Raw genomic sequence first — 26,009 nt, forward strand, 5'->3', positions numbered from 1 at the left:
GTCCTTCTCTTAAGGGCTTGTTTCTATCTTCAAATACACGGTCGTCCATTGCCATGTAGTGTCATAAAAATAATTTACTCTGCACGCCATGTTTTTGAAGGCACAGTGGGCCCCTAAATCTCCATGTCATCCTCTTTCAGGGCCAAATCTTCAAATGCTTATTCAGACCCTGATCGTTCTTTACTTTCCCATCCTGTAGATATACCTGGAGGGAATCCATTGTGCAAAGACCACCTTTCTTCCGTATGGAGGGGAGCAAAGGTGTCCCTCTGGCCCTGCAACCTCTCTTTTTAAACCCAACAAAGGGTATCCTGTGAGTCTGAGGTCAGGGGGAGAGAGAATAGGTAATGCATTGGCTAGGGGGAAAGGAATTGATGTCTGAATTGGGGCCAACAATGCATGTTGTCCCCTTTCTGGACCCTGGAATAATAATAGGACTTTGGACAACTCAGGGGACAGCAGTGGCCAAGAGTCATCCTGGCTGTGTGGGTATGATGGAGCTGCACTGCCATAAACTTAGGACAGGGTGCTGGGGCAGGGTGGAAGCAAAGGAGCACTCTCTCCCCCTCCAACCCCCACGATGGAATATTGGGGGAATAATTCTGCAAGGGTATCTCTCAGGACCCCCTTGCACAGGTTTTTCTGCTGGAGAGATTGATCTGAGACTGTTTTCTTTTTAATTCAACCTTACCCAGGCACATTTTGATTTTCCTAACTAAGGACTGAGAAAACTGAATCCCAAAGTGATACTAGTTATCCAAAAGTGGTTTCTACATAATGGGGGCTTTTGCTTCCTAAGAAAACAATACTTTTTCAGTCACCAACTTGCTACAAAATGAATTAAATCTTGGCAGTGATTGTGGGAGAAGTGGCCTAAGTCTGCAAAAGGGAAAAACCCTGTATTTGCAAGAATTAATTAGGATATAGGTTTAAATGGAAAGTGGTAATGCTAGAACATTAAATCTAATGATATGTATTCATGCATAAATTGATCACCTGAGTATTATAGAATGTGTTTTGCTTATAGTACAGAATGTGTTACACAGCAGGCACAGTAGATCTGCATAGTATAATTAAACAGATGAGGCGGGCGAATCTATACTGTTGGGCACCTTGTCTGACTATTTACACATGTACAAAATGAATGTAAATTGTTGTTATCTTACATTCATTTTGCTCATGTTTAAACAAGGTGCAAACAAATTGGGAATTCTGCACATAGTGCTAAAACAGAACATTGCTGCTATTGTACATTCTTTTCAAACTGTATTTTCATGTTAGATTCATTTCTTACATGCTACCTCCCATGTTTATATGACTATTCTCTGACATTATGTCTGGCAATTTTGGAACTGCTCTACTCTTAACAGATTTGAGATGTATATGGCTGTATTCTGCCCTCATTTCATTATGATTGCATGGAGCATGAAGACAGAATTGGACCTTTTGCATATAGGGCAGAAAAACAACAATGGATATGGATAACTTCTGAATATCTTGTAATTCACTCTGTCTTTCCTATTGACTTAGATTTCCTCTCTTTCCTCTCAGGGTGACCAAGATGATAGATCTTTCAAACAGTATAGGACATCAAGTCCTAGTTCTACTGGATCTCTGGGTTATGGTCGCTACACTCCAACATCCCATTCTCCTCAGCATTACAGCAGACCAGGTAATTGACAAGCAGGCTCATTTAATCTCTCTTTCCCCTCCTCCCCCTTTGGCCTATTTAGTAAGCATAGAAGATACCAACGGAAAGGTTTATAATGTGGAAAGCAATTCCAGCTTCCCTTTTCTAGTGTATTACAACATGCTGGTTAATGTGAACATAGCTGCCCAGGGGAACAAACAAACAAGTACTTTCAATTATGCACATGCAGTGATTTTTTTTCATAAAACTTAATAGGCATTAGGAAATTATGTGTTAAATTGGTGGTAGCTGAAAACAGAAAATGTAATGGATTAAAGTCTTAATCCTGCCCCTAGCCTTTCTGTTCATGGGAATCTAAACAGCAAAGCCACAATTGTTCTACCACACAGTGCGGGGAGTGGACATGCATCCAAGAGACTTTGAACTGCAGAGTAATGTTTCACGGTGGCTCTCTTTGCTGCTTTGTGGGGGCTAAGGACCAGACTGGAGGACCAGTCTAGTCTGCTGGTCAAAACTCTCCTATAGTAGGGTCTGCAGCATTCCCTGTTACAGCCAGGGGTCATAGTAGCAGCAGTGATATACCTCTGGGCCCCTTCTGATTTATGTCAGGATACCCTGCATTTATAGTTGGGCTTTTGCAGGATTTAGCCCTTAAAAAAATAGGCCATAAAGCGCCCAGTAAAGAGTTACATAATTTCCCGGGTCACTCTGTGACCTTAACAGAAATGAATGATTGGGGCTTAAAGAGTGTTTTACTTCAAGATCAGAAACTCATTGTGAAAATCGGGATTCTTCATCAATAAGCTTTCATTCAAATGGAAATCTTAATGGAAATGAAAATTTTATGGGTTACAGAAATCATTGACAGAAAATTGTGTCTCATAGTTCATACAGTCTTTGATGGGGGTGGAAAAAAAGTAAAAGTATCGCAGATCTACTGTGGAGAGTGACTTGGTCTCTGCTGAGACTCTAGCAGCTCCATCAGGATTCTGCTTGGTTGCACGTTATGGGAATAGGAGGAGAGGAAGGAAAACATAAACAATTCCCAACCCAAAGTGGATTATAAACCTGTACAACTTTTTGGGGGGGTGCAATAATTTTTAACCTGTATTTGTTGTTTTGACACTATTAGCCCTCAGTGCAAGGTGTTGCAACAAAAAAGGGCTTCAGTGGGGCTCCTCAGATGCTTAAAGTTAGGCATGTACTTAAGTATTTTCCTGCATTGTGGGCTTGATCCGGTATTGTTTAAGCTAACAGCAAAGTAGCAACTTCAGTGGGAGCTGGACCTTGCCCTAACGAAGTTCCAAGCAAAGAAAGAGATGTTGGATCTCCCCATTTCATTCCACTGTGACCCTTTATGAACACGTCATCCCTACTGCAGCTTTTGAAAACACTGATTTTCCTCAGTGTGCTTTATAGTAAGGTTATGCTCTTCTGGAATATTTTCTGATGTTCCACCTATTAAATTCATAGGTCCAAGGCCTGACAGGATCACTCTGATCATCAGGGCCAGATTTCCAATTAGACACAGTAGGCACGTGCCTAGGGGTGCCTAAAAGTTAAAAGTGGATTAAAAGTTAATACGTACAGTTGTCCTACAGGAAGCCAGGCTCCTGGCGTGGGTTGGTAGCCGACCAGCGTGTGGGGCTGGGGCAGAGTGAGCATCCAAGTCAGCCTGTCTGGGGGGCGCTGTGAGCCTCTGCCGGGTGGGGTGGCTGCTGAAGTAGCTGGGAGTGTCCAAGCCACTTCCCCGTCTCAGCCATCCCACTGCCTCTGCCCCATGCCGTGGAGGGAGAGGGAAGGCTGTGGCTGGTGCCCCATTCAGTTGCACAGGGAGAGCTGCCACACTGGGCTGCAGGAGGGAAAGAAGACACTCAGGGACCACTCACTGTGGGGAGAGGAACAGTCCTCTTCTTGCGCCTAGCCGAGTGGGTTGGCGGTGCCCCGGCTCGGGCTGGGAGCGCCGTGCATGGCGGAGGGTCTCATGCCTTCCTGGGGAGGCTGTGTTTATATATATATTTGTTCATTTAATTTTTTACAGAAAACACAAAAATCAACTGTAGGCAAGATGCTGTGCCTAGTGGTGCGTAAGGTATAAATCTGGCCCTGCTGGTTATCTTGTCTGACCTCCTGTGTAACCCAGGACATAGTTATCAGCATTTTGTGTGTTGTTCTCTTTCCATTCATGGAAAGTCTCTGTCCCTTACCAAAGTGCATACTATGACCTGCGTTGTTTTAGAAACAAGAAGACAGACTGGAGCTAAAATATACTTTCCAAGTTTGTATGTCATCAGGAGAAAACTGCTCCTGTGAGAAGGGTGTCGTTGCTAGGAATATTTTGTGGCTTTCAGTAAGTGAACAAAATAGTTTATTTTCACTTACTCTTTGTTGCCCCCTAGCTGGTACTCAGACTCTTGGTACCAGTAGCTGCATCTCCCTGCCCCAACACCCAAGCCCTACATCTACATTCAGACATCATTACATCCCTTTCTTCAAAGGTAAGGCCCAGGAATGCCGACTGTGCTGTGATAACCTCTCCAAGTGTGTTTTGACTTTCTTTGTGCAAGCATGGCTTCCAACAGGATAGTCTGTCTTAACTTTGTGTGAGTGCTTTCTTCACATACCATGTAAGTCTCTGGGACCTGCTGTGTTTTCTTCAGTGAATGTTCATTGTTTTTTTCCAAAGGGGACAAAAATCTGAAGATGGGGGGCGGGAGGGAATAATTGTAAATTTTGTTCATTATCATTTACAGAAATATTTAACCTTGTTTCCATGTTTTAATGAAGCTAACTGGATATTGGAATAAGGGATTTTAACACCCTAGAGGATCAAACACATCTTTCTTCCAATATATTTAGAGAGCTAGTCCATTTTTAACACTGTTAAAATCTATTGGGCCAGATCCGCAGCTGGTTAAATCAGCATAGCTCCATTGATCAGCTGTGGATCTGGCCCATTTACTTTAAAGCATAGAAACTTTATTGTTGTTTATTTGGATAAATTGATGCTCATTCCTGTCAAAATATGTCACATAGGGCACATTAATTGTTAATGTTCTGCATGCTGGAGACAGGCCACTGTGATGGGGGAATCTCTGGAACCTTTGAGGCAGAATGTACTTTTGCTTGGCATGTTGTTTAAACGTTAGAAAGGAAGGCGGGGTACTGAATGATCACAACAACATCCTTCCACTAGAATTAATGTGGGGAGGAAGGGGAAGCAAACGGGCACGAATCACAAGCATTTTCAGTTACTTTTGTATCCTCTATCTTTGTGTCCTATTTGAGTTGATGAAGCAAAGCTTTGTCATCAGAGTAGTTATAGGAAAGGAAGTAACTCCCTGCAGATGCATTGTACATTGCTATAAATAAGAGCAAAATCAGACCCATACCCTGCAAATGTGAATCCCAAAAGAGAATTCTGGAGAAAAAGAATAAATTTAAACAAAGTGATGCCATTTTTAACAGACAGTCTACCTACAAAGATTCTGTCCCCCCACTTCTAGGAGGGCTGAAGCACACTCTTGTATCACATGAGTCTCTGCTTGGATACAATTTTATGTGTACTGTAAAGCTGGACAGTTTTATCAGAGTTGATGCATTTAGCTAGAAAACCTGTCTGTGTAGTGCACTGCATGATTACACAGTGTGGAATGTTCTCATTTGAAAGTCACTTGACAGTTGCTTAGCAGCACTTCTATTTGATCACACTTAAACCAGTATATTTTCATGGCTACCTGTCGTTGCCATGTGCAGCAGCAATTATTTATTGCTATCGTTTGGAAAACAATCCATCAAGTGGCAGCCTGTTGTTACAAAATAACAATTACTAAAACAACCAAAATAATAATATTTTGCACTTCTGTAGCACCTGTTATCAAGGAGCTTAGAGCCCTTTGCAAACATTTATTACTAAGACTCACAACTCTCCTATGAGGTGTAGGTAAGTATTTTTATACAATTTACATATGGGTTAAATATGTATTACATAGTTTCCCCTTGTTGTACATTGAATTAGTGTCACAGAAAATAATAAAAAAGGAGATCTGAGATCCCCAAGTGCCTAAATACTAGAATGTCCTCCTTCTTTATCTTGATAAATGTTTGACTTTACTTTCTCTATTTTTAAAAATGTAGGAAAAGCTATGGAGAGATCATAGTGAGAAGAGCAAATATAGGAATATAGATAAACTATTCTCAAGTGCTATGGGCTCAAAATAAGATTTTTTTTTTTTTTTTTTTTTGCCATTTCAGTTCAAAATAATTAGAGCTGTGCTTGGCTTAGCGAGAGAAACCTCACCTCACCAGTAGGCCTTTCTCCTAACTACAATGGGCTTTGTCATAGGCCCTCACAGACAATTCACCGGCTTGGCCCTTTTTTTGGCCATAAGAACATTGTCACTTAACGCTCTCTCTCTTTACCACCCACAGTTTATCTTGGCAGGTGTAATACGTTTAACCTTCCACTATCACATTGACTCACACACAGAAGTCCTTAAATCATCTGGTTGTGCCTAGGTTGGGTGTTTTTTGTTTGTTTGTTTTTAATCATAGAAGTGATTTCTCTGACTTCTGTGACAGCCTTGGTAAGAATGCAGCTTTACTTATCCCACAGTTAGTGCCCATCACAACTCAGAAATGTAAGGATTTTCCAAAGCACTCAGGATTGGTCTAACTATGCTCCTGTTGATGCAATGGAGTCAGTGAGAGTTAGGCCAATGCTGAGCGCTTTGGAAAATCCCACCTTTAAAATGCAGTGGAGTGTGTCTTGCCTTTCTTAATTTAAGAAACACATCTTCCAGGACATGTCCTTTTTATTCCACGTTAGTACTCACTGGCTTTGAAAGCTTGGAAAGAATCATTACTGTTTTCAAGACTTCAGATAAAAACCAAGTCCATGTGCTTAACATATGGACATTTAAAATGACCCGATTTCAGAAATAATTTCTGGAATTGCCGTTTTGGGGTCAGTGGTGACTGTGCATGTTGAAGAGTTCCAGGGCAGGAAGGATTTTCAGGCATACTACCCTTACAATAGCCTTTTAGATGCTTCGTGAATCTGCAAAATTCTTGCCAGACTCCCCATCCTCCAAGACAAAAATACAGTTCTGCAGTCTCCGTGGCTAGATTGGAAATGTAAGGGATTGACAATAAGCAGCATGCTGCTGAGAATGAGGAGGTACAAAAAGACATGATATTCTTCCTGACCGGCCATGGAATAGCATGAGAGGGGCTCATGTTTTGAGATCTGGTCATTACACTGCAAACATACAAGGTTAAAAGGACAGCCTGTCTCGTTAAGAGCCAAGAGACATGAGTATATTTCTGTGGTTGGTACATAAGTTCAAAGTAAACCTTTCAGGATTCTTTCCAAATAAAATAAAATGAAATCCAGGAAAGAGTTCATGATTCTATTTTTTCACCCTGCTAATGGCAGAGAACCAAACCAAAACTTTATAAAACTGCTTTCTCCAGTAGTTGTATATTCTGTGGGATCAGACATGGAGTCTTCACTCCGTTTTTACCCCGGGAAATCTCAGGCAAGGGACAATTATAGAGGATCTTAGGGAGTGTTGTAAGCTAGATAATGGGACCTTTTACTTTGGCCTTCAGTTTGATTTATTGCTAAATATTCATAATTTGGCATGTAAAATGCAAAATCCAGCTACATGCTTTCAGAATCAGTGGCAAATTTTTGACATAATTTTAATAATTTAAATGGTGGCTCAGCTTGTATGGTATAATAGGCCCCAAGAATAGCTTGCCTCCTTCTTTTCTTTTAATAGAAATCTAGGCCCTGATCTTACAAACTACTCCACACAGGTGGATCCCACACAGAACAGTTGGCAGAATTGCAGCCCTCAGTTCCATGTGTTTGCATTCCCTGCTTCTGTCCTCTCTCCCCAAGTTCTCTCCTCCTGTTCCATTCTTCCTTCTGGTCCCTTGAACATAACAGGAAAATAACGCCTGCTCCAGAGGATTTCTGTCTGTATTTATATGATTCCCAGCACAATGGGGCCCCAGTCCTATCTGATGAGGTTTTTATCCACGTGGACTATTTTAAGTGCCCAAAGTATATGATGTATTAAGGGCCATGCCTTCCAGTACCCCAATTATAAATGTTTGGTGATACAGGAATTTTGAGCATGCGAAGGGCAGGCATCTTTTGAAAACACCATAACTTTAAAATGCCCTTTCTGATGTTTTTAGCAAACTCTCCAGGCAAACTCTACCCTGGGATGTGACATTTCAGGGGAGTGGTAATAACTGGGATGCAATGGGGTGCATAAACCTTAACCAGGAAACGGTTATTTCTTCTTCGAGTGCTTGCTCATATCCATTCCAATTAGGTGTGCGCGCGCCGCGTGCACATTCATCGGAGACTTTTTACCCTAGCAACACTCGGTGGGCCAGCAGGTCGCCCCCTGGAGTGGCGCCGGTATGGCGCCTGATATATACCCCTGCTGGCCCGCCCGCTCCTCAGTTCCTTTACCGCCCGTGTCGGTCGTTGGAACTGTGGAGCAAGGCTAGCCATTCTCCACCTCCCTAGCTTTTCACTCTTCTGCAGTTTAGTGTTTATAGTTCAGTTATTATAGCAATAGTTGTAGTTATAAAGTTAATTTAGTGTAGTTGTAAATAGTTATACTGAGGATCGGGGGTTCGCCCCTTTTTCCACCCCGCGGTGCTGGGGCCCATGCCCGGTTCACCCGGCTTTAAGCTTTGTGCGGCCTGTCATCGGCCGATGCCAACAGGAGATCCGCACGACTCCTGCCTGAGGTGCCTAGGTGAGTCCCAACTTGTGGACAAGTGTCGGATCTGCAAGGCGTTCAAGCCTCGAACGAAGAAGGAGCGGGACAGTCGCCTGAAGCAGATCCTGATGGAGGCAGCGCTGACTCCCCCACCGTCGGCACCAACTCCGGCACCGGAACCAAGTGTCGCCTCCGCTCCGGACCGCCCGGCGCCGGCGAAGGCTCCAACTTCCCGCTCGGCACCGGCCCGGCACCCTAGCCGGCACCGCTCCCTCTCCCCGAGGAGCAAAAAGCACAGGGCTCCTGCGGTGCCTGCAACTGCACCACAGTCAGAGCGTGGCTCAAAACCTGACCGCCCGGCACCGTCATCCGCCGCGGCACCGAGCGTCGTCACACCGTCGACTCCGACCCCTCAGAGACCGTTGAGTCCGGTGCCTTTCAGCTCCCCAGTGAGGACAGGGGTTGAGCTTGTCGCGCCCTCCACACCGGAGGCCTTCTCAGCGGCACGCGACCTCATCGCACTGACAGAGCCCGAGCTGCCCCAACCCCCGGCACCGCCGGTGCGGGTTATCCAATCGATGGGCAAGCCCGCCATGGTACGGCCGCATTCACCGGGTACTCCCGGGCATCGGTCCCATTCCAAATCGAGGGACCACTCCCAGCGTCGCCGCTCGAGATCTAGACGCCGCTCGCAGTCCTGGGACCGCTACCTGCGGCACCGGTCATACTTGCGGCACCGTTCAAGATCCCGGTCGCCGTCGTACTACTCTCGGCACCGGTCTAGATCACGGTACCAATGTTCCTATCGCAGCCGGTCCCGGCACGGCAGTGCACGGCACCGGTCGACCTCCTGGCACCGAGCTGGTCCCGGTCTAGATCGCGGTACCGCCATGACTCCCGGTACCGTTCACCGGCACCGCGCAGCGACGTCGGGATGCGCAGGGGCCTGCCACAGTCATCGACGGCCCCTCCATGGCCTTCAAGGCACTCGTCTGCTTCTTCCCATATGGACAGCGCCTCTTACAGGGGTTCGGATGTTCACGCCCGCACGGACCAGGGTCCACCTCAATGGTCCTTTTGGACGCCCTGGGCATACCACCAAGCCCAGGGCGAACCTTCGGGACAAGCTCGCTCCAATCCATCGGAGCGTTGTGCACCAGAGGCAACAATCAGTCGCCCCCCCCCCACCCCCAGGTATGGAGGAAGACCCCACGGATCCCCTGGTGCAGCAGGATGCCCGGGAAACGGAGGCCCCTCTGGACGAGGCTTCCGTGCAAGAACCACTCCTCCCTGGGGTGTCTTCCTCCTCGTCCCCGGATGAGGCGGTAGCGGGCACATCTTCATCAGGGCCCCCGCCGATTGATCTCCGGGCGCATCAGGACCTGCTGAGGCGAGTTGCCCAGAACATAAACCTTCCTGTAGAGGAGGTCCTGGAAGTAGAGGACCCGGTAGTAAGCATCCTCTCGGCGGAGGCACCGACCAGGGTAGCCCTCCCCTTCATTAAGTCGATCCAGGCGAAGGCGGACACCATCTGGCAGTCTCCGGCCTCCATTCCACCCATTGCCCGCGGCGTGGAAAGGAAGTATATGGTACCATCCAAGGGGTATGAGTACCTCTACGTACACCCCACTCCCTGCTCCTTGGTGGTACAATCAGTCAACGAGCAGGAACGCCACGGCCAACAGGCTCCTGCACCAAAATCCAGGGAAGCCAGACGCATGGACTTGCTGTGCCGTAAAATTTATTCTGCTGGAGGCCTTCAGCTCCGTGTGGCGAACCAGCAGGCCCTCCTGAGCAGTTACAGCCACAACACCTGGGTGGCTGTCAGCAAATTTACAGAGCTGCTCCCCCAGGACTCACGCCAGGAATTTTCATCTCTCCTGGAAGAGGGCAGGAGGGTCGCCAGGACCTCGCTACAGGCATCCTTAGATGCCGCAGATTCAGCGGCGAGGACTCTGGCGTCGGGCGTAGCCATGCTCCGTATATCGTGGCTGCAGTCTTCCGGACTACCGCCGGAGCTACAATACACAATCCAGGACCTGCCATTCGACGGGCAGGGCCTCTTCTCTGAAAAGACGGATCCCAGGCTACAGAGCCTGAAGGATAACCGGGTCATCATGCGTTCACTGGGAATGCACACGCCCCAGACTCAGAGAAGACCATTCCGCCCCTACCATCAGCGCACTTACCCCCCGCCTCGCCCCAGACAAGATTTGAACCGGAGGCGAGGCCGGCCAAACCGTAGACGGCAGTCAGGTCCTCAAAGGGGTAACACTTTCGGGTCCGAAAAGCCACCGCAGGGACCCAAGGTGAACTTTTGAAGGTGCGCCCGAGAGCAGCTTACCAATCCCCCCTCTGGATCCACTTCATTTCCTCAACCGCCTCCGCCACTTCCTACTGTCATGGTCCCAGCTGACTTCGGATCGTTGGGTCCTGAGCACGGTGCAGTTTGGTTACCATCTTCAGTTTGTTTCTCCACCCCCCTCCCATCCTCCCTCCTCGTCCCTCTTCAGGGACCCCTCTCACGAGCAACTTATCGTCCAGGAGGTTCGCAAGCTCCTGTCCGTTGGGGCTATAGAGTAGGTGCCAAGGGAGCTAAGGGGCAAGGGGTTTTATTCCCGGTACTTCTTAATCCCCATGTCAAAAGGGGGCCTACGACCCATCCTGGACCTGCGAGGCCTGAACAAATTCATCAAAAAGTTCAAGTTCCGCATGGTAACCTTAGGAACCATTATCCCTTCCCTGGATCCCGGAGATTAGTACGCCGCTCTCGACATGAAGGATGCGTACTTCCACATTGCGATCTTCCCCCCGCACAGACGGTATCTCCACTTTGTGGTGAATCAGGACCACTACCAGTTCACGGTCCTCCCCTTTGGGCTCTCCTTGGCCCCCCGGGTATTCACCAAGTGTATGGCGGTCGTCACGGCTGCCCTGCGACGTCGTCGTATCCATGTCTTCCCTTACCTCGACGACTGGCTCGTTCGAGGCACGTCGGAAGCGCAGGTGACCGGACACATCACCATCATCACGGAGCTGTTTATGAGCCTAGGTCTGACCATCAATCCGGACAAGTCCACTCTGGTGCCTACGCGGAGCATAGAATTCATAGGGGCAGTGCTGGACTCCAACCTCGCGACGGCCAGCCTCCCCCGGCACCGATTCCAAGCCATAGTGTCCATGATCACAAGCCTGCGGGCCTTCCCGACCACATCTGCTCGAACGTGCCTCGCTCTCCTGGGGCACATGGCCGCATGCACCTTCGTCACCAGGCATGCAAGACTCCGCATGCGCCCGTTGCAGACCTGGCTCGCGTCGGTCTAGCGACCAGGCAGGGATGCCATAGACACAATCGTAACGATTCCACTGAATGTTCTAGGCTCCCTAGGCTGGTGGACAACGCCCTTCCAAGTGTGTGCGGGCCTACCGTTTCACGCCCCACAGCCCTCAGTGTCCCTGACAACGGACGCATCATCGCTGGGCTGGGGTGCGCACCTGGGGACCCTGCGTACACATGGTCTGTGGTCGCAGAGAGAGTTGACGCTTCACATCAATGTGCGGGAGCTACAGGCCGTTTGCCTAGCATGCCAGACATTCCAACACCATTTGCACGGCCGTTGTGTTGCGGTATTCACGGACAACACAACAGCCATGTATTACATCAACAAGCAGGGCGGGACCCGGTCCTCCCCGCTGTGTCAGGAAGCAATACGTCTGTGGGACTTTTGCATAGCCCACTCTATTCATCTAGTGGCCTCCTTTCTCCCGGGAGTGCTGAACACCCTTGCGGATCACCTGAGCAGATCCTTTCAGTCCCACGAATGGTCCATCCGTCCAGACATCCTCTATGTCATTTTCCAGAGGTGGGGGTTTCCCCAGATAGACCTGTTCGCTTCCAGATCGAACAGGAAATGCCAGATGTTCTGCTCCCTACAAGGTCGCTCCCCGGGCTCCCTGTTGGACGCGTTCCTCATACCGTGGACGGGTCGTCTTTGCTACGCCTTTCCACCCTTCCCTCTCGTCCATCGAGTCCTGATCAAGGTCCGGAGAGACAAGGCCCGCCTCATCCTGATCGCTCCGGCGTGGCCGCAGCAGCCTTGGTACACCATACTGCTCGATCTGTCCCTGGCGAATCCGATTGCCCTACCTCTTTGGCCGGACCTGATCACGCAGGACTTCGGCAGGATGCGCCATCCGGATCTACAGTCCCTCCATCTGTCTGCATGGCTCCTGGCTGGTTAAGCCAGTCCGAGTTGCGCTGTTCCGATGCAGTACAACAAGTGTTGTTGGGCAGCAGGAAGCCTTCCATGCGTTCAACCTACCTAGCGAAATGGAAATGCTTCTGCTGCTGGTGCAGTCAGCACGGCCATGACCCACTCGCCGTGCTAGTCCCCACCATTTTGGACTACGTGTGGTCTCTCAAGCAGCAGGGCTTGGCGATCTCCTCTCTATGCGTCCACCTCGCGGCTATATCCACCTTCCACCCAGGTGAGGCTGGCAAGTCCGTATTTTCTCACCCAATGTTGTCAAGATTTATCAAGGGTCTGGAGCGACTCTACCCTCAGGTCAAACGGCCTACCCCTACTTGGGACCTGAACCTGGTTTTAACGAGGCTCATGGCGCCCCCCTTCGAACCCTTAGCCACATGCTCGCTGCTGTACCTATCCTGGAAGGTGGCCTTCCTAGTCGCTATTACATCGGCCTGGCGAGTCTCGGAGCTTCGGGCTCTGACCGTGGACCCTCCGTATATGGTGTTCTATAAGGACAAGGTACAGCTGCGACCGCACCCAGCGTTCCTCCCTAAGGTCGTCTCCGCCTTCCATATTAACCAAGACATCTTCCTGCCAGTCTTTTACCCAAAGCCGCATTCATCCCGAAGAGAGCAACAGCTCCACTCCTTGGATGTCCGAAGGGCCCTCGCGTTCTACATTGAGAGAACTAAACCCTTCTGGCGTTCACCACAATTGTTTGTGGCAGTAGCAGAACGCATGAGAGGCATGGCAATCTCCTCCCAGCGTATCGCATCCTGGGTCACGTCCTGCATCAAGACATGTTACAACTTGGCCAGTGTGCCAACGGGACCCCTTACCGCCCATTCTACCAGAGCTCAGGCTTCCTCGGCCGCGTTTTTGGCTCATGTCCCCATACAAGAAATCTGCCGTGCGGCCACATGGTCTTCTGTACACACCTTCGCATCACACTATGCACTGGTACAGCAAGCTAGAGACGATGCCGCTTTTGGTGCAGCAGTTTTACAGTCTGCAACGTCTCACTCTGACCCCACCGCCTAGGGAATCACCTAATTGGAATGGATATGAGCAAGCACTCGAAGAAGAAAAGACGATTACTCACCTTTGTAACTGTTGTTCTTCGAGATGTGTTGCTCATATCCATTCCACACCCGCCCTCCTTCCCCACTGTCGGAGTAGCCGGCAAGAAGGAACTGAGGAGCGGGTGGGCCAGCAGGGGTATATATCAGGCGCCATACCGGCGCCATCCAGGGGGCGACCTGCTGGCCCACCGAGTGTTGCTAGGGTAAAAAGTCTCCGAGGAACATGCACGCGGCGCGCGCACACCTAATTGGAATGGATATGAGCAACACATCTCGAAGAATGTGTGAATGTGAATTAACAGGTGTGTTGTAAACAAGACCCGAGAAGTCATTCTTCCGATTTACTCTGCGCTGGTTAGGCCTCAACTGGAGTATTGTGTCCAGTTCTGGGCACCGCATTTCAAGAAAGATGTGGAGAAATTGGAGAGGGTCCAGAAAAGAGCAACAAGAATGATTAAAGGTCTTGAGAACATGACCTATGAAGGAAGGCTGAAGGAATTGGGTTTGTTTAGTTTGGAAAAGAGAAGACTGAGAGGGGACCTGATAGCAGTTTTCAGGTATCTAAAAGGGTGTCATCAGGAGGAGGGAGAAAACTTGTTCACCTTGGCCTCCAATGGTAGAACAAGAAGCAATGGACTTAAACTGCAGCAAGGGAGATTTAGGTTGGACATTAGGAAAAAGTTCCTAACTGTCAGGGTAGTTAAACACTGGAATAGATTGCCTAGGGAAGTTGTGGAATCTCCATCGCTGGAGATATTTAAGAGTAGGTTAGATAAATGTCTATCAGGGATGGTCTAGACAGTATTTGGTCCTGCCATGAGGGCAGGGGACTGGACTCGATGACCTCTTGAGGTCCCTTCCAGTCCTAGAGTCTATGAGTCTATGAGTCTATAAGAACAACAGTTACAAAGGTGAGTAACCGTCTTTTCCCATGCCACACTCCCTGTTATTTAGAGTGAGGCTGGGATTTCTCCCATGCACCCATTGCAAGGGGGTAAAGGAGTATAAGACACTCCCTTGCGATCTGCATTGTGTGGTACAGTGTAAAGGGTAGAGATGTTTGTACAGGGCTCCTACTCCCCATCCACTACGTAGGTGAGTTAATACAGGGAGTGGGGCAAGTGCAGCAGCTGAGCTGGCACAGAGGAGGAAGTAATCTGTGCCCAGTAAATGGCTGGCACACCAGGCTTTCTCCCTGGAGCAAGATGGGAACCAGAAGCCAAACTGTGATTCTGTCAGTCACAGTTTAGCTTCTGGTTTGCTCCTAGGGCAGCACGTTGACACGTTGCCCCTCACTCAGGGCTTGCAGTAACTCCACAATCAAGCCCTCAGTTCTTGGTAGTACTTGGAGAATATCAACTAATGTTGTTCCAATTTCAGTCTCTGGACTATGTAGAATACTTTTGAAAAAGTTGTTACCAACTTACCAAGTCATTGCTAAATGATGGCAGTGACTCCTAATTATTTTGTCTTTTTAATTATCTTCATTTAATTCTTCACTGTACAAGGAAGTAACAGTCCCACAATAAAATGGATTAATTAGCAGGAATATTCATGAGATGCACAGCACTCTCTTCTGTTCCCATGGGACCTTCTCCTGCTCCTATTAAGGTCAATAGCAATACTCACATCAACGGCGGGCCCATTGTTAAAATGATGGACTACATGACATTCTCTGGGACTGTATTTAATGTCTCTCCAGTACTCCTGAACAGAGGCTGCTCAGCTTTGTGAATTGTTAGCAATCGCCTGCTTCCTCCCCAGTTTACTAGATTTTTCACCTTTGCTATGGGCTTTCTGCTAACCCAAAGCTACCCATTTACCCCTCTCTCCCACATGGCAGTGCTCAATGATACATCTAAAGCTGTATTCTGGGCTGCTGGCCTTTCTTCAAAAGATCTGCCATACCTTCATCATTAATTTCCATTAATTCTGTGCTCCAAAGGGTTACTGTAAATTGTCAGCAGTTCTATGTTTTGTAAAAATATCATGTTTAGCTACCAGTTGCTTAACAATGCTACACATGAACTGGATTTTACAAGTCCCAAAAAAGTAGAGCTTTACTTTTTTGTTTGCCAAACAGCATTATAATGCCATAGAGTGTGCTCTGAGGAATAATTGACAGGAAATAAATGGAATATTTGAAGAGTATTTAACAAAATAAGTGTATAAATGGGTACGGATCAATAGAATATTCTGTATCTTTAAATTCTGCCAAGTTGGCTATGGCATTATAGATCCATGACTTGATAATCCAACCCTGTCTGCATATGAATAAAATCCCGTGGAGGGTTATCGGGGTGGGAAGTTAGAATAAACATAGTACAAGATCTCAACAACAGTTTATTTTGTAATTTATATATCCAATAAGACATGACTCAGCCGTAGCAGCTGATTTTTGGTGCAGTCCTGCTTTGAACTAATTTAACATTACTGAATGATTTCACTGGTGGTTTTAGGGCAGGCTATAATTTAATGCCATAACCTTAAATTTTGCTAAAATTCCCTAATATATGTGCTCAGTCAAGGCTATGAAGGAGCCGTTTGGAAAAAAAAAAAGGACCTACAGATTCCTGGAGATTCTTTTATTTTATTTTTTTAACAGCATCACATTTTTAAAAGAGAATTTTAGATTTCAAAGCAGAGCTACAAGGCTGATGATATCTGATGTTATCCATCAAGTATGTGTTATTGCTGATATAACAAACTCCAGTTCCTAGATCAGTTTAGTGTTTGAACCATTGTATGGTATTGCCTTTGCTAAAAGAGTCACATCAGAAACCAGACATGGTGCCAATAAGCAAGTTGAGGTTTTACACAGAACTATTTATTTAAAAATGTTGGATTAACAAGTCATTTTGAGTAAGCTTTTTATGCTTGAAATATTCTACTTTGCTTTCCATTTTTTTCTTTTATCTGCTTTCTTTGCTCTTCCCTTTGGAGGCAGTGAAAGTGGTCGGAGCACTCCAAGCTTATCCATGTATTCAGACAGCAAATCTTCGCCTTCTGCCTATCAGCAGGCTCCTAGACATTTCCATGTTCCAGGTAGGCATTCACTGCTTAGCTTTTAATCTTCAATTGTGGCATGTGTTCGTTTTCTCCTAAATTGTCAATTAATTTTGCATTGCTTTGTGAACTGTAGAACAACAATTACAAAAAAACTTATTTCTTCTGAAGAGTGAAAATATGTTAGCTGTTAAACATGATCTCAGAAGACAATGAGTTACATTCTTCATATTTTTCTGTGTATAAACAAGTTTGCACTAGGAGAGGCCCAAAGAGACAACTTTATTTTATGTTAAACCTAGAAGATGTCGTTATCTTTAAATGTTACTGCTGGTTGCACAGGTCTGTTGAATTTACAGATATGATGTTAGGCTGATTTTTTTAAGTACCCATCTACTAAATGGACTGATGGGTAAGGAGCCATATTAATATATCCCTTTTTGGATTGATGGAAAATTTTGGGCAGCTATGCAGCCCAGAATGTTTTAAGTGTGTACTAATGATGAGAAATGTTGCATTGTATTGTAATAGCAGTTACTACACATTAAAATGAATGAATGGTCTCTGCTCAAGTGATTTTTTTCTTTTACTTTTTTTAGAATAAACAGAAGAAGCACGGTCTAAACTGTTTGCTTACTCTTTTGTTCTTTCCTTTTTCTTTCCTCTTTCTCAGACACTGGAGTAAAAGATAACATCTATAGGAAACCCCCTATCTACAGACAGCATGGTACAGTCTGCTTTTCTCTGCTGCAGTATTTTCTACGCGTGCCCTTGTTAAGGAAATGCATATTTACCACTGAACTAGCTGTGCTATCGTATTCTCATTTAATTATGCCAGAATCCCTATTATCTTAAAACAAAAAGGAAAAGAATTAAGTAACACAGAAAATTGATAACTCTTTGCATAACATGAAGTCTGAAGACTCAGTAAGTGGCTGGAATAGTGATGTCATGCTGTGCATTATTAATTTAAAGCTAATACTGATCTTAAAGCAATTTGCTTATTATCAGAATGATACAATACTATGTTAAATATAGTACATTACTATCCTGCTTTCAGGTGATTCTGATTTGCATTACAGCAAAAAATAAGCTTTTAGGTTCATTGATATATGGTGCATATTAAATATCCATCTTTCATTGGCAAGATTTTTCAACTGTATCATAATATGAGAACAATTCTTTAATGAGGCTATATCCATTGTGGACAAATTCCTTTTTAACGACTGTGACCTGACCAAAGATGGCTTCTGATCTGCACCATGCAATTGGGTCTGCCCATTCAGTTCCAATTGTAAGATTGGCACCTAAGTCCCTAAACAACAGAACTATACAGAAAATGTTTCTGTGGCACATAGTAATCTGACACAACACATGACTTTGAAAAAGAACTGTATAAATCATGCATGCTTCAAATGAAGCAGTAAAATAGAAAATTTCATAATGGAACCAGATAGCGTCATGAAAAACTGCTAAAAATAGCAGAGAGTGTTTGATTTGTATAGAAGTTGTAAATGTTTTGAAGTTAAATCCAGCTATCAGCTTCTGAAAATCCAAGACCCAGCTTAAAGTGACAGTATTTTACAGTTCACAAGTGCTACAGCTAGTTAAGTACCACCAAAATGATTTATTCAGGCTGGGAAGAATGCAGAGTTTGTATTCTTCTGCTAGTCTTTTATTTTTCATATAATGCGTACAGCTGTGTATGTTGATTACTACAGTCAGTGCCTGCAATGCATTTACCTGACTTCTAACAATTTTCTTGGCTAAATTCACTATATGGCGCTACCAACCTCTGATTGCCCTAATTTCTCCATATTGGAGAAGTCTAACCCCAAGATTGCATCATGGAAGCAATTAATATGTGGGGTTTTTTCCCTGGAGTTTCCCGGGTTCCATCAAGAATCCCCTGTCAGTCACTTGCCCAACTGCCTCAGCAGCTCCTGGGTTCTTTTCCCCTCCCATGCTGATTAAGCAGCCCCTGAAGAATTCTAAAGGAAGAAATGTTGGGAGCCTTTAATGAATAAGGCATACCGCGTTTCAAGGTTGCATCACAAAAGGGCCTTTGGAAAATTGATATCCCATAAGAGAGGCTGATTATACTTTTCTCACCTGTGACTGACAGGTAAAGGGTCACTTCTGAGATATTTCTATATTCACAGACAAAGGCAAACCTCCCCCTCTCCCAATAAAATCTCACCCTACCAAAACAAAGCACTTCACAGCTCATACACTTCTCCACTTGAAGAAAGAATGAGGGGAGTAAACTGCAGGTGATAGATATATAGTCATATCACTTAATGCTCTACAGCAAGGTGCTCAAGTCATGAGAGAAGCCTGCCATTGTGCCAGGGAGGACAGGATCATTCTTATTCCTCTTTGCTATGAGCTATGTCTCCTCTGTAACTATTAGTGCTGCTGGCAGCAATAACTGCCCATCCCAGCCCCTTGCATGGCCCAGAGCCTGCAACCAAGCTGTGACTACCCTCTGCCTGACAGCACAAAGTGGATTGGGAGGGGGCAGGATGGAAGGGTTCATACATCTTCTCTCTTTTGTTGCACTTGCTCTGGAGTAGCCATAGTTTAGCTTTAAGCTGGTAAGCAGTAAGAGGAGCAAAGGCTTAAAATGGAGGTGAAGATTTAGGAAATACAGCAGATACATTTAGGAAATACAGCAGGCTCAAATAAGCAGAGGACTGCACATTCAGAAAAGAAGAGGATCCGGGCTTGAAAACCTTTCTCTGGTGATAATTAGGGTTTGTGATTTTATTTGAGTGTTTTTTTTTAACTTATGCTGTCAAAAGTAGGGTGTTCTATTGTACCCATCATTGACTTTTTGAAAATTACACGTTTCTTTTCATGGAGAGCATTGGCTCTTCCAGTTGGATAGTGTTCTGCATCAGACCTGACTGATTTATGGAAGCTCAGAAAGAAAGAAAGAAAGAAAGAAAGAAAGAAAGAAAGAAAGAAGGGCTTCTGTCTGCATACTGTTGATTCATAGATTACAAAGTCAGAAGAGTGTGATCATCTAGTCTGACCTCCTGTAAAACACAGGCCATACAACTTCCCCAAATTAATTTCCTTTGAACTAGAGCCTATATTTTTTTAAAATGTCAATCATGATTTACAAACTGCCCCTGATGAAGAATTTACCACAACCTTTAGTAAATGGCTCCAACTGTTAAATATTTATTAATAAGAGTAATTATGTCTTACATCAAGTCTGAATTTGTCTAGCTTCAACTTCCATCCACTGGATCTTGTTATACCTTTCCCTGCTAGTCTGAAAAAGCCTATTATCAAATATATTCCCCGTGGAGGTACTTATAGACTTTGATCAAGTCACCTCTGAGCTGAATAAATTGAGCTTCTTGAGTCTATCACTGTCAGGTATATTTCTAACCTATTAGTGGTTTTCATGGCTCTTATCTGTGCCCTCTCCAAATGTTTCAACATCCTTCTTGAATTGTAGATACCAGAACTTCACAGCATATTCCAGCAGCAGTCACACCAGCACCAGACAGAGAGGTTAAAAACCCTCAGTGCTCTTGATTCCCCCTTTTATGCATCCAAGGATTGTCTTAGCCCTTTAGGCCACAGTGTGACATTGGGAATTCATATTCAGCTGATTATCCACCATGATCCCCAAATCTTTTTCAAGAGTCACTGCTTCCCAGGAACAGATTCCCCCATCCTGTAAGTTGTTAGTTTTTACATTCTTTGTTTTTAGATGTATACGTTTACTTTTAGCCATATTAAAATGCATATTGTTTGCTTGTGCCCAGTTTATTAAGCAATCCAGATCACTCTAAATACTTTTCTTCATTATTTACTACTTCTCCAGTCTTTGTGTTGACTGAAAACTTTAGCAGTGATGAGTTTATTTTCTTGCAGGTCATTAATAAAAATGGTAGTGTAGGGCCAAGAACCATCCTGCGGGACCCAACTAGAAATAAACCCGCCGGATGATTTTCCATGTACAGTTACATTTAGATGCCTATCAGTTAGCCAGTTTTTAATCCGTTTAATGTGTGTCATGTTCATTTTATATCATTCTAGTTTTTTAAACAAAATGTCTTGTGGCACAAAGTCAAATGCCTTACAGAAGTTGACGTATATTGCATCAACCCTATTACCATTATCAGTCAAACTGAGATTGAGTACAGTGAGTCAGCATGCACACATTCTCCATAACTGAAGTGTCTGATGCTAGGCAATTGCATAAACAGGTTTAGATCATTGACATTTAAATAACCTCTTAGACTGTTCTGGTTAAGCTTCAGAACAAAGCAAGGTCCAGTCGTGCTTTAATATGCTTTATCATTTGGACTTTGATAGATGTTTTCAGCTCACAGTATCTGCATTGCACATACCAGGGTCACCTCAGTGTCAATGAGATGGAATCCATTTATTTGAGCGCTTGGCTTTAGGATAAATAGCAAACATTAAAGTCTATCCAAAGCCTTTAATTTCTCCTCCTCTGCAGAGCTACAAATCATTGGTAATAAAATAGTGAAACAAAGCAAAAAGCTACTGACAAGGCAAAAATGCCTGAATCATTAGAGTGAGTTTTGGGAAAATCACTAGCAAAACACAAAGCCAAATCCTCAGCTGGTGTAAATCAGTATAGCTTCATTGACTTCTGTAGGACATTGATTTACATCAACTGAGGATCTGGCCCTAACATGCTGTTCCATGAGCATGTCATCCTTAATTATTTTATAGCTGCCTCTGGTGTGCCAAATGACTCTGAAAAAGGGAGTTTTTCTTCATGGTCTTAGGTTTTCTGTGTCAGCCTCCAGGCTGACATACACAGCCAAGGGCCAGATTCCTCTGTCAGCTTTATACTGGTGTAACTATACTGACTTCAGTGAAGTTATTCCTGATATACATTGGGGTGAGAGGTCCTATTTGTTAATATGCAGGTCAGTCAGACATCTCTGCAGTACCCTGAGGAGATGTATTTTAATCTTTGTTTTATATATAAACAAGGTTCTGAAAGGGAGTGTAGAAAATGGAGGCTGGCTGGGTTTCTATAGGCATGCACCTACTAATTTATTCTAAATGAAAACAAAAACTGAGAGTGATGAAGTATCTATTTCTATGGAGAGACTAATGGAAACAACCTTTTGTTCCGGAGGAGCTCCCAGCAGAAGTTGTGTAAATCTTTTTGCTAAAGAACAAACACATTAGCAACTGATGATTCAGCTTCTTAAACTAAAGGGGCATTGAAGTTGGACATTCGGGAGTTGGAGCCAGAGAACATTCTCTTGTTGAAGAAACCAAGTTTGAACAAACAAGCACAAAAATGTTCTCTAAAACAAAAAGTGCAAGAAACTCTTCCAAAACATTTGACTTCGAAAGGTCTCAATTACAGCAATGCCCAGCAGATTTATTGTAGCTAAGAGCCTTTGTGTTCCTGTTATAAATGCCTAGATTCAGAATAAAAATGAGCTGGAAAAATGTCACATGCGTGATTTCAGCCTGTGAATTTGGATGGGAAAGCTGCGGAGGGTGGTATTGCTTTTTTCTTCTTTAGTATCTTTTTATATTTTCAAAACATTGGATTCAATATTAAAACTTTTTAAAAGAGTTTGACCTTCATCAGTTTTAGCATTGATCCAAACGGAGAGCTCAAATGGTTGAACTTGGGCTCCTGGAGCCCATATTTAGATGTCCATATAAAAAGGACCTGATTTTCGGAGGGGCTAAGTAGCCCAATTTTCACAGAAGCCAATGCTCAGCACCTCTACAAATCAGGTCACTTTGATGTAGGTGCCTTAATGTAGTTTTATGCCTAAGATTCAAGGAACACTGCCTGGGCTGACCCTGGCATTCATGCTTTGCCCCATTGACTTTGACTGGACTCCCAGCAAGTGCTGGGGTCTGCCCACTGGAGTTCCAAGCAGCATCAGACCCTATGTTTGAATATTTTGACCACTGTTTGCAAGGTTCAGGTTAAAATGTGTGGATCATTTGCTTAGAAATATACTGTAAGATTAAGTTCCTCCTGTTCTTTTTTTTTAGCATTTCACACAGCATTAATCTTGACAAAAAGCTTATTAAAGCACCTCCAGAAAGGGGATGGTGTAATGGCATGCTAAACTGTATTATACCCTTCAACCACTAGGCTGTGCTCTGTGTAATATACCTTACACAGCAGTACCATGCAGTACATTAAAAGGTCTTATAGTGAAGCGCATCTGGTGTGTATCTCTGAGAAGAAAGCACTGTGGCCAGTCCATACCATGTACTGGCCAGCTAGTAGCAGCCCTATTGTGTACAAGGTGTATATGACAAGCAGGGCCGGCTCTAGGTTTTTTGCCACCCCAAGCAAAAAACAATTTGGCTGCCCCCACCCCGGCCCAGGGCTCCCCCCCTTCTGCCCCACTCCTGGGCTCTGCCCCCCAACCACACCCCCCTGCTGACCCAGCCCTGGGCTCTTCCCCCCTCCCCACCTGCACCCGCCTTCTGCCCCAGACCTGGTTCACTGGTAACTTGCTCTCAGGGCGGGTCATTCAGCAGGAATTTTGGATGTGCACAGAACACAGACAGGATTGGTTCCCATATGGTTACAGAACTGCAATAAAGTGGAACAATTTTCAGCTTGAGTAGTTGGAGGATATCTGGATGCATATTATAAGAACGTTCTCCATAAATGAGGAAAAGTTGAGTTGCCTTTATTATTCTTTTGTTCCACTCTTTCTTTCTATGGGGAATTTGCCAATGCAATATCACTGTCTTCCTTTTAAACAAATAAAACTTAAAAAAAAGGCGATGGCTGTTGAAAATAGTAATTCCAGTCCTAAAAACCACTGGGAAGCATTTCTTGCTCAATTTTATCCTACTTTTTCTATAGCAAATTATAGTGGATCAGTATATTTGATTTGGGAGAAACGAAGTAACAGCTGCCCAAATTGAGCTTGAGCACTCCTGAATTTTGAGGTGTTCAAATCTGGAAGGCAGGTGCTAGATTCTCTTTCTGAATATTAGCTATATCTGGAAAAGAAAAGTCAATTTCTGCTTCCATGGCTCAGAAGTGGAAATCCTCCTAAGTGCCTGGTACTGTATCTAAAGCTGCCCAGGTCTAGTGGGATCCACATACCTCTCTTGCTAGGCTTCAGATAGAGAAGGGCACTGTCCATTTAGTCCACCCAATTCCTCCTTTGGGGGCTGAAAGGTGAGCTCACACCAGTATCCCTAATCCAGTCTGGGGATGTCTTCTGAAGGGGATATCTGGGCCAAAACCTTCTACTCCTTGGGCACATTTGTTCCCCATTCACAGTACCACCCTGCTCTAGCAGTGAGCTCTCCATTCACAGCAAGCTGCAGCATGAGGTTTCAGCTACCATACTCCCTCCCCCTCCCTTTCCTATTGATAGCAGCCAAGGGAATGCTGGGAAATGTAGTTCTTTCCCTGTTCCAGGGCTGGCTCTATAGGCAGGGAACCAAGGAACTACAGCTCCCAGGGCCCCCTGTTGATTCTCAACTCCCAGGCTGGAACCCTGTCAACTGCCGCCCCTGCAAATGGGTTGCCCCAAGCAGCTGCTTGCTTTGCTGGTGCCTAGAACCGCCCCTGATAACAAGAGCTGTCTTTCAAAGTTTTTTTCCACTTGCCCTCTGCTGCATGCATGGGACAATATAATGTTCACCATTTCTAGCTTTTGGGGGTAGGAGTTTCACTCCGCTACATACAGATACAAATATAGATCTAAAATTTGGTTTTATGTGGGGGCTTAAGGGGTGCAGAGGTGTAGCACCTGAGTGCTTATGGCAGATTCAGTCTGCCCAAGAAGGGCAGAAGCCATACGAAATATCTGCGGACGTGCTGGGTGAGGAGCCGGAGGCTAGGGAGGGAAGAGTTGTTGCCGCCCCACTGTGACCATTATGACACCTTTAAAAAGGTGTATCCATCAATGTTTTAAAACACTGAGTCTCCTAGGCCCAAACTTTGGCAAGTTGTTCTATGCAATTTGGCGTGTGTATGTCTGCAAAATCTGTGGGTTGTGAAATCATTTTTGGGGTGCAGATATCAGTATCATTTAGAGCCACAACTATATCTATCTGGAAATAAAGGACATGAAATGGCCAGAAAAGCAAGGGGAGAGGAGAACCCTTCTAATGGACCTTCTAATGGCAAGATTTTTTGGTAACTCAATACAAAGTACTGCATAGTGGCAAGTTTAGTGTGAGCAAAAAAAATTTCAACAGACAATTCTTTAGCAAATTGAGACATTCAGAAAATACAGGCTGCACTTTGGTTGTCTTTTTCTGCAGTGGTGTTGGTAATCACAACTCTTATGCAGACTCTGCTCTTGCTAATGCCACGATGTTGATCATTAAGGGCTGGATTGAAAGTTTTGTATCTGCCTTGTGTCAGAGTAACACTTAGCCCAGGAGAAGCCTAGGGAAGGAATTGTAAAAGCAGCAAAGAATCCTGTAGCACCTTATAGACTAACAGACGTTTTGGAGCATGAGCTTTTGTGGGTGAATACTCACTTCGTCAGGAAAGGAATTGTGACTCAGAATGTGACTCTGCTCCTGACAGTGAAATGGTTTACTGCAGCCCTTTTTAGGGGGACAGCTTATTCCCTACTCCTAACCCCTCCCACAGTGATTTAGCTTTGCTGGCTGACATTTTGAGGTGGCAGATCCATTTTCTGTACCCTCCCTCCTACCTGCTGGGGGAGAGGAATGAGGACCAGGTATAAAACCTGCTAGGCCCAAGCTACCCTGTGGAGAGCATTAACATGGCAACACAGGGTTCTCCCTTGGACAGCTGTGTTAGGCTGAGTCACAATCTGTTTCTAAGGCTAGGTCTACACTACAGCTTTTGTTGGCATAATTTATGTCACTTGAGGGTGAATAAATCACATCCCTGAGCGACATAAGTTACACCGACATAAGTGCTGGTGTGGAAGTGCTATGTCGGCAGACATGGGGGCTGGACTAGTTAATCAGCTGGGAGAGCTCTCTCCCGTCAGCTTAGAGAGCCTACATTAGAGAGCTTGCAACCGCTGTCAACTCTCTAGTGTAGCCATGAGATAAATTATATTTTTTTCCCTCCAGTCAAGCCCCAGAAAGTAGCATCCTCCGTAAAATATGGTACTTTAAAATGTTTGGAAGAGTAGATTTTATGCATATATTGTGTATTTACAGCATTGAATCATTTTAATAATTTCATAATGGGTTAAATGAGTCGATGATATCGTACCAGTACACTTCCAACTACTCATATCCCTTCATTTGTATGGATCATTTTATTATTTTC

The 26,009-nt window shown here is 45.1% G+C and overlaps 1 protein-coding gene across 9 annotated transcripts in view; it reads left to right on the forward strand.

Annotated features, from left to right (window-relative positions):
• Positions 1-26,009, forward strand: part of ABLIM2 (actin binding LIM protein family member 2) — a 241,224-nt gene that overhangs the window by 179,179 nt on the left and 36,036 nt on the right. For 5 of the 9 annotated variants that reach the window (XM_030564061.1, XM_030564067.1, XM_030564065.1 and 2 more), the window contains 4 exons: positions 1,552-1,672; positions 4,051-4,149; positions 16,676-16,777; positions 17,412-17,465. In XM_030564061.1, the coding sequence (XP_030419921.1) occupies positions 1,552-1,672; positions 4,051-4,149; positions 16,676-16,777; positions 17,412-17,465 (376 nt within the window). The remainder of the gene's footprint in view (positions 1-1,551; positions 1,673-4,050; positions 4,150-16,675; positions 16,778-17,411; positions 17,466-26,009) is intronic. The other 4 variants (XM_030564066.1, XM_030564070.1, XM_030564064.1 and 1 more) reach the window with 3 other exon arrangements.

This window comes from Gopherus evgoodei, chromosome 5 (genome assembly GCF_007399415.2).
Source record: "Gopherus evgoodei ecotype Sinaloan lineage chromosome 5, rGopEvg1_v1.p, whole genome shotgun sequence".
NCBI classification, from domain to species: domain Eukaryota; kingdom Metazoa; phylum Chordata; order Testudines; family Testudinidae; genus Gopherus; species Gopherus evgoodei.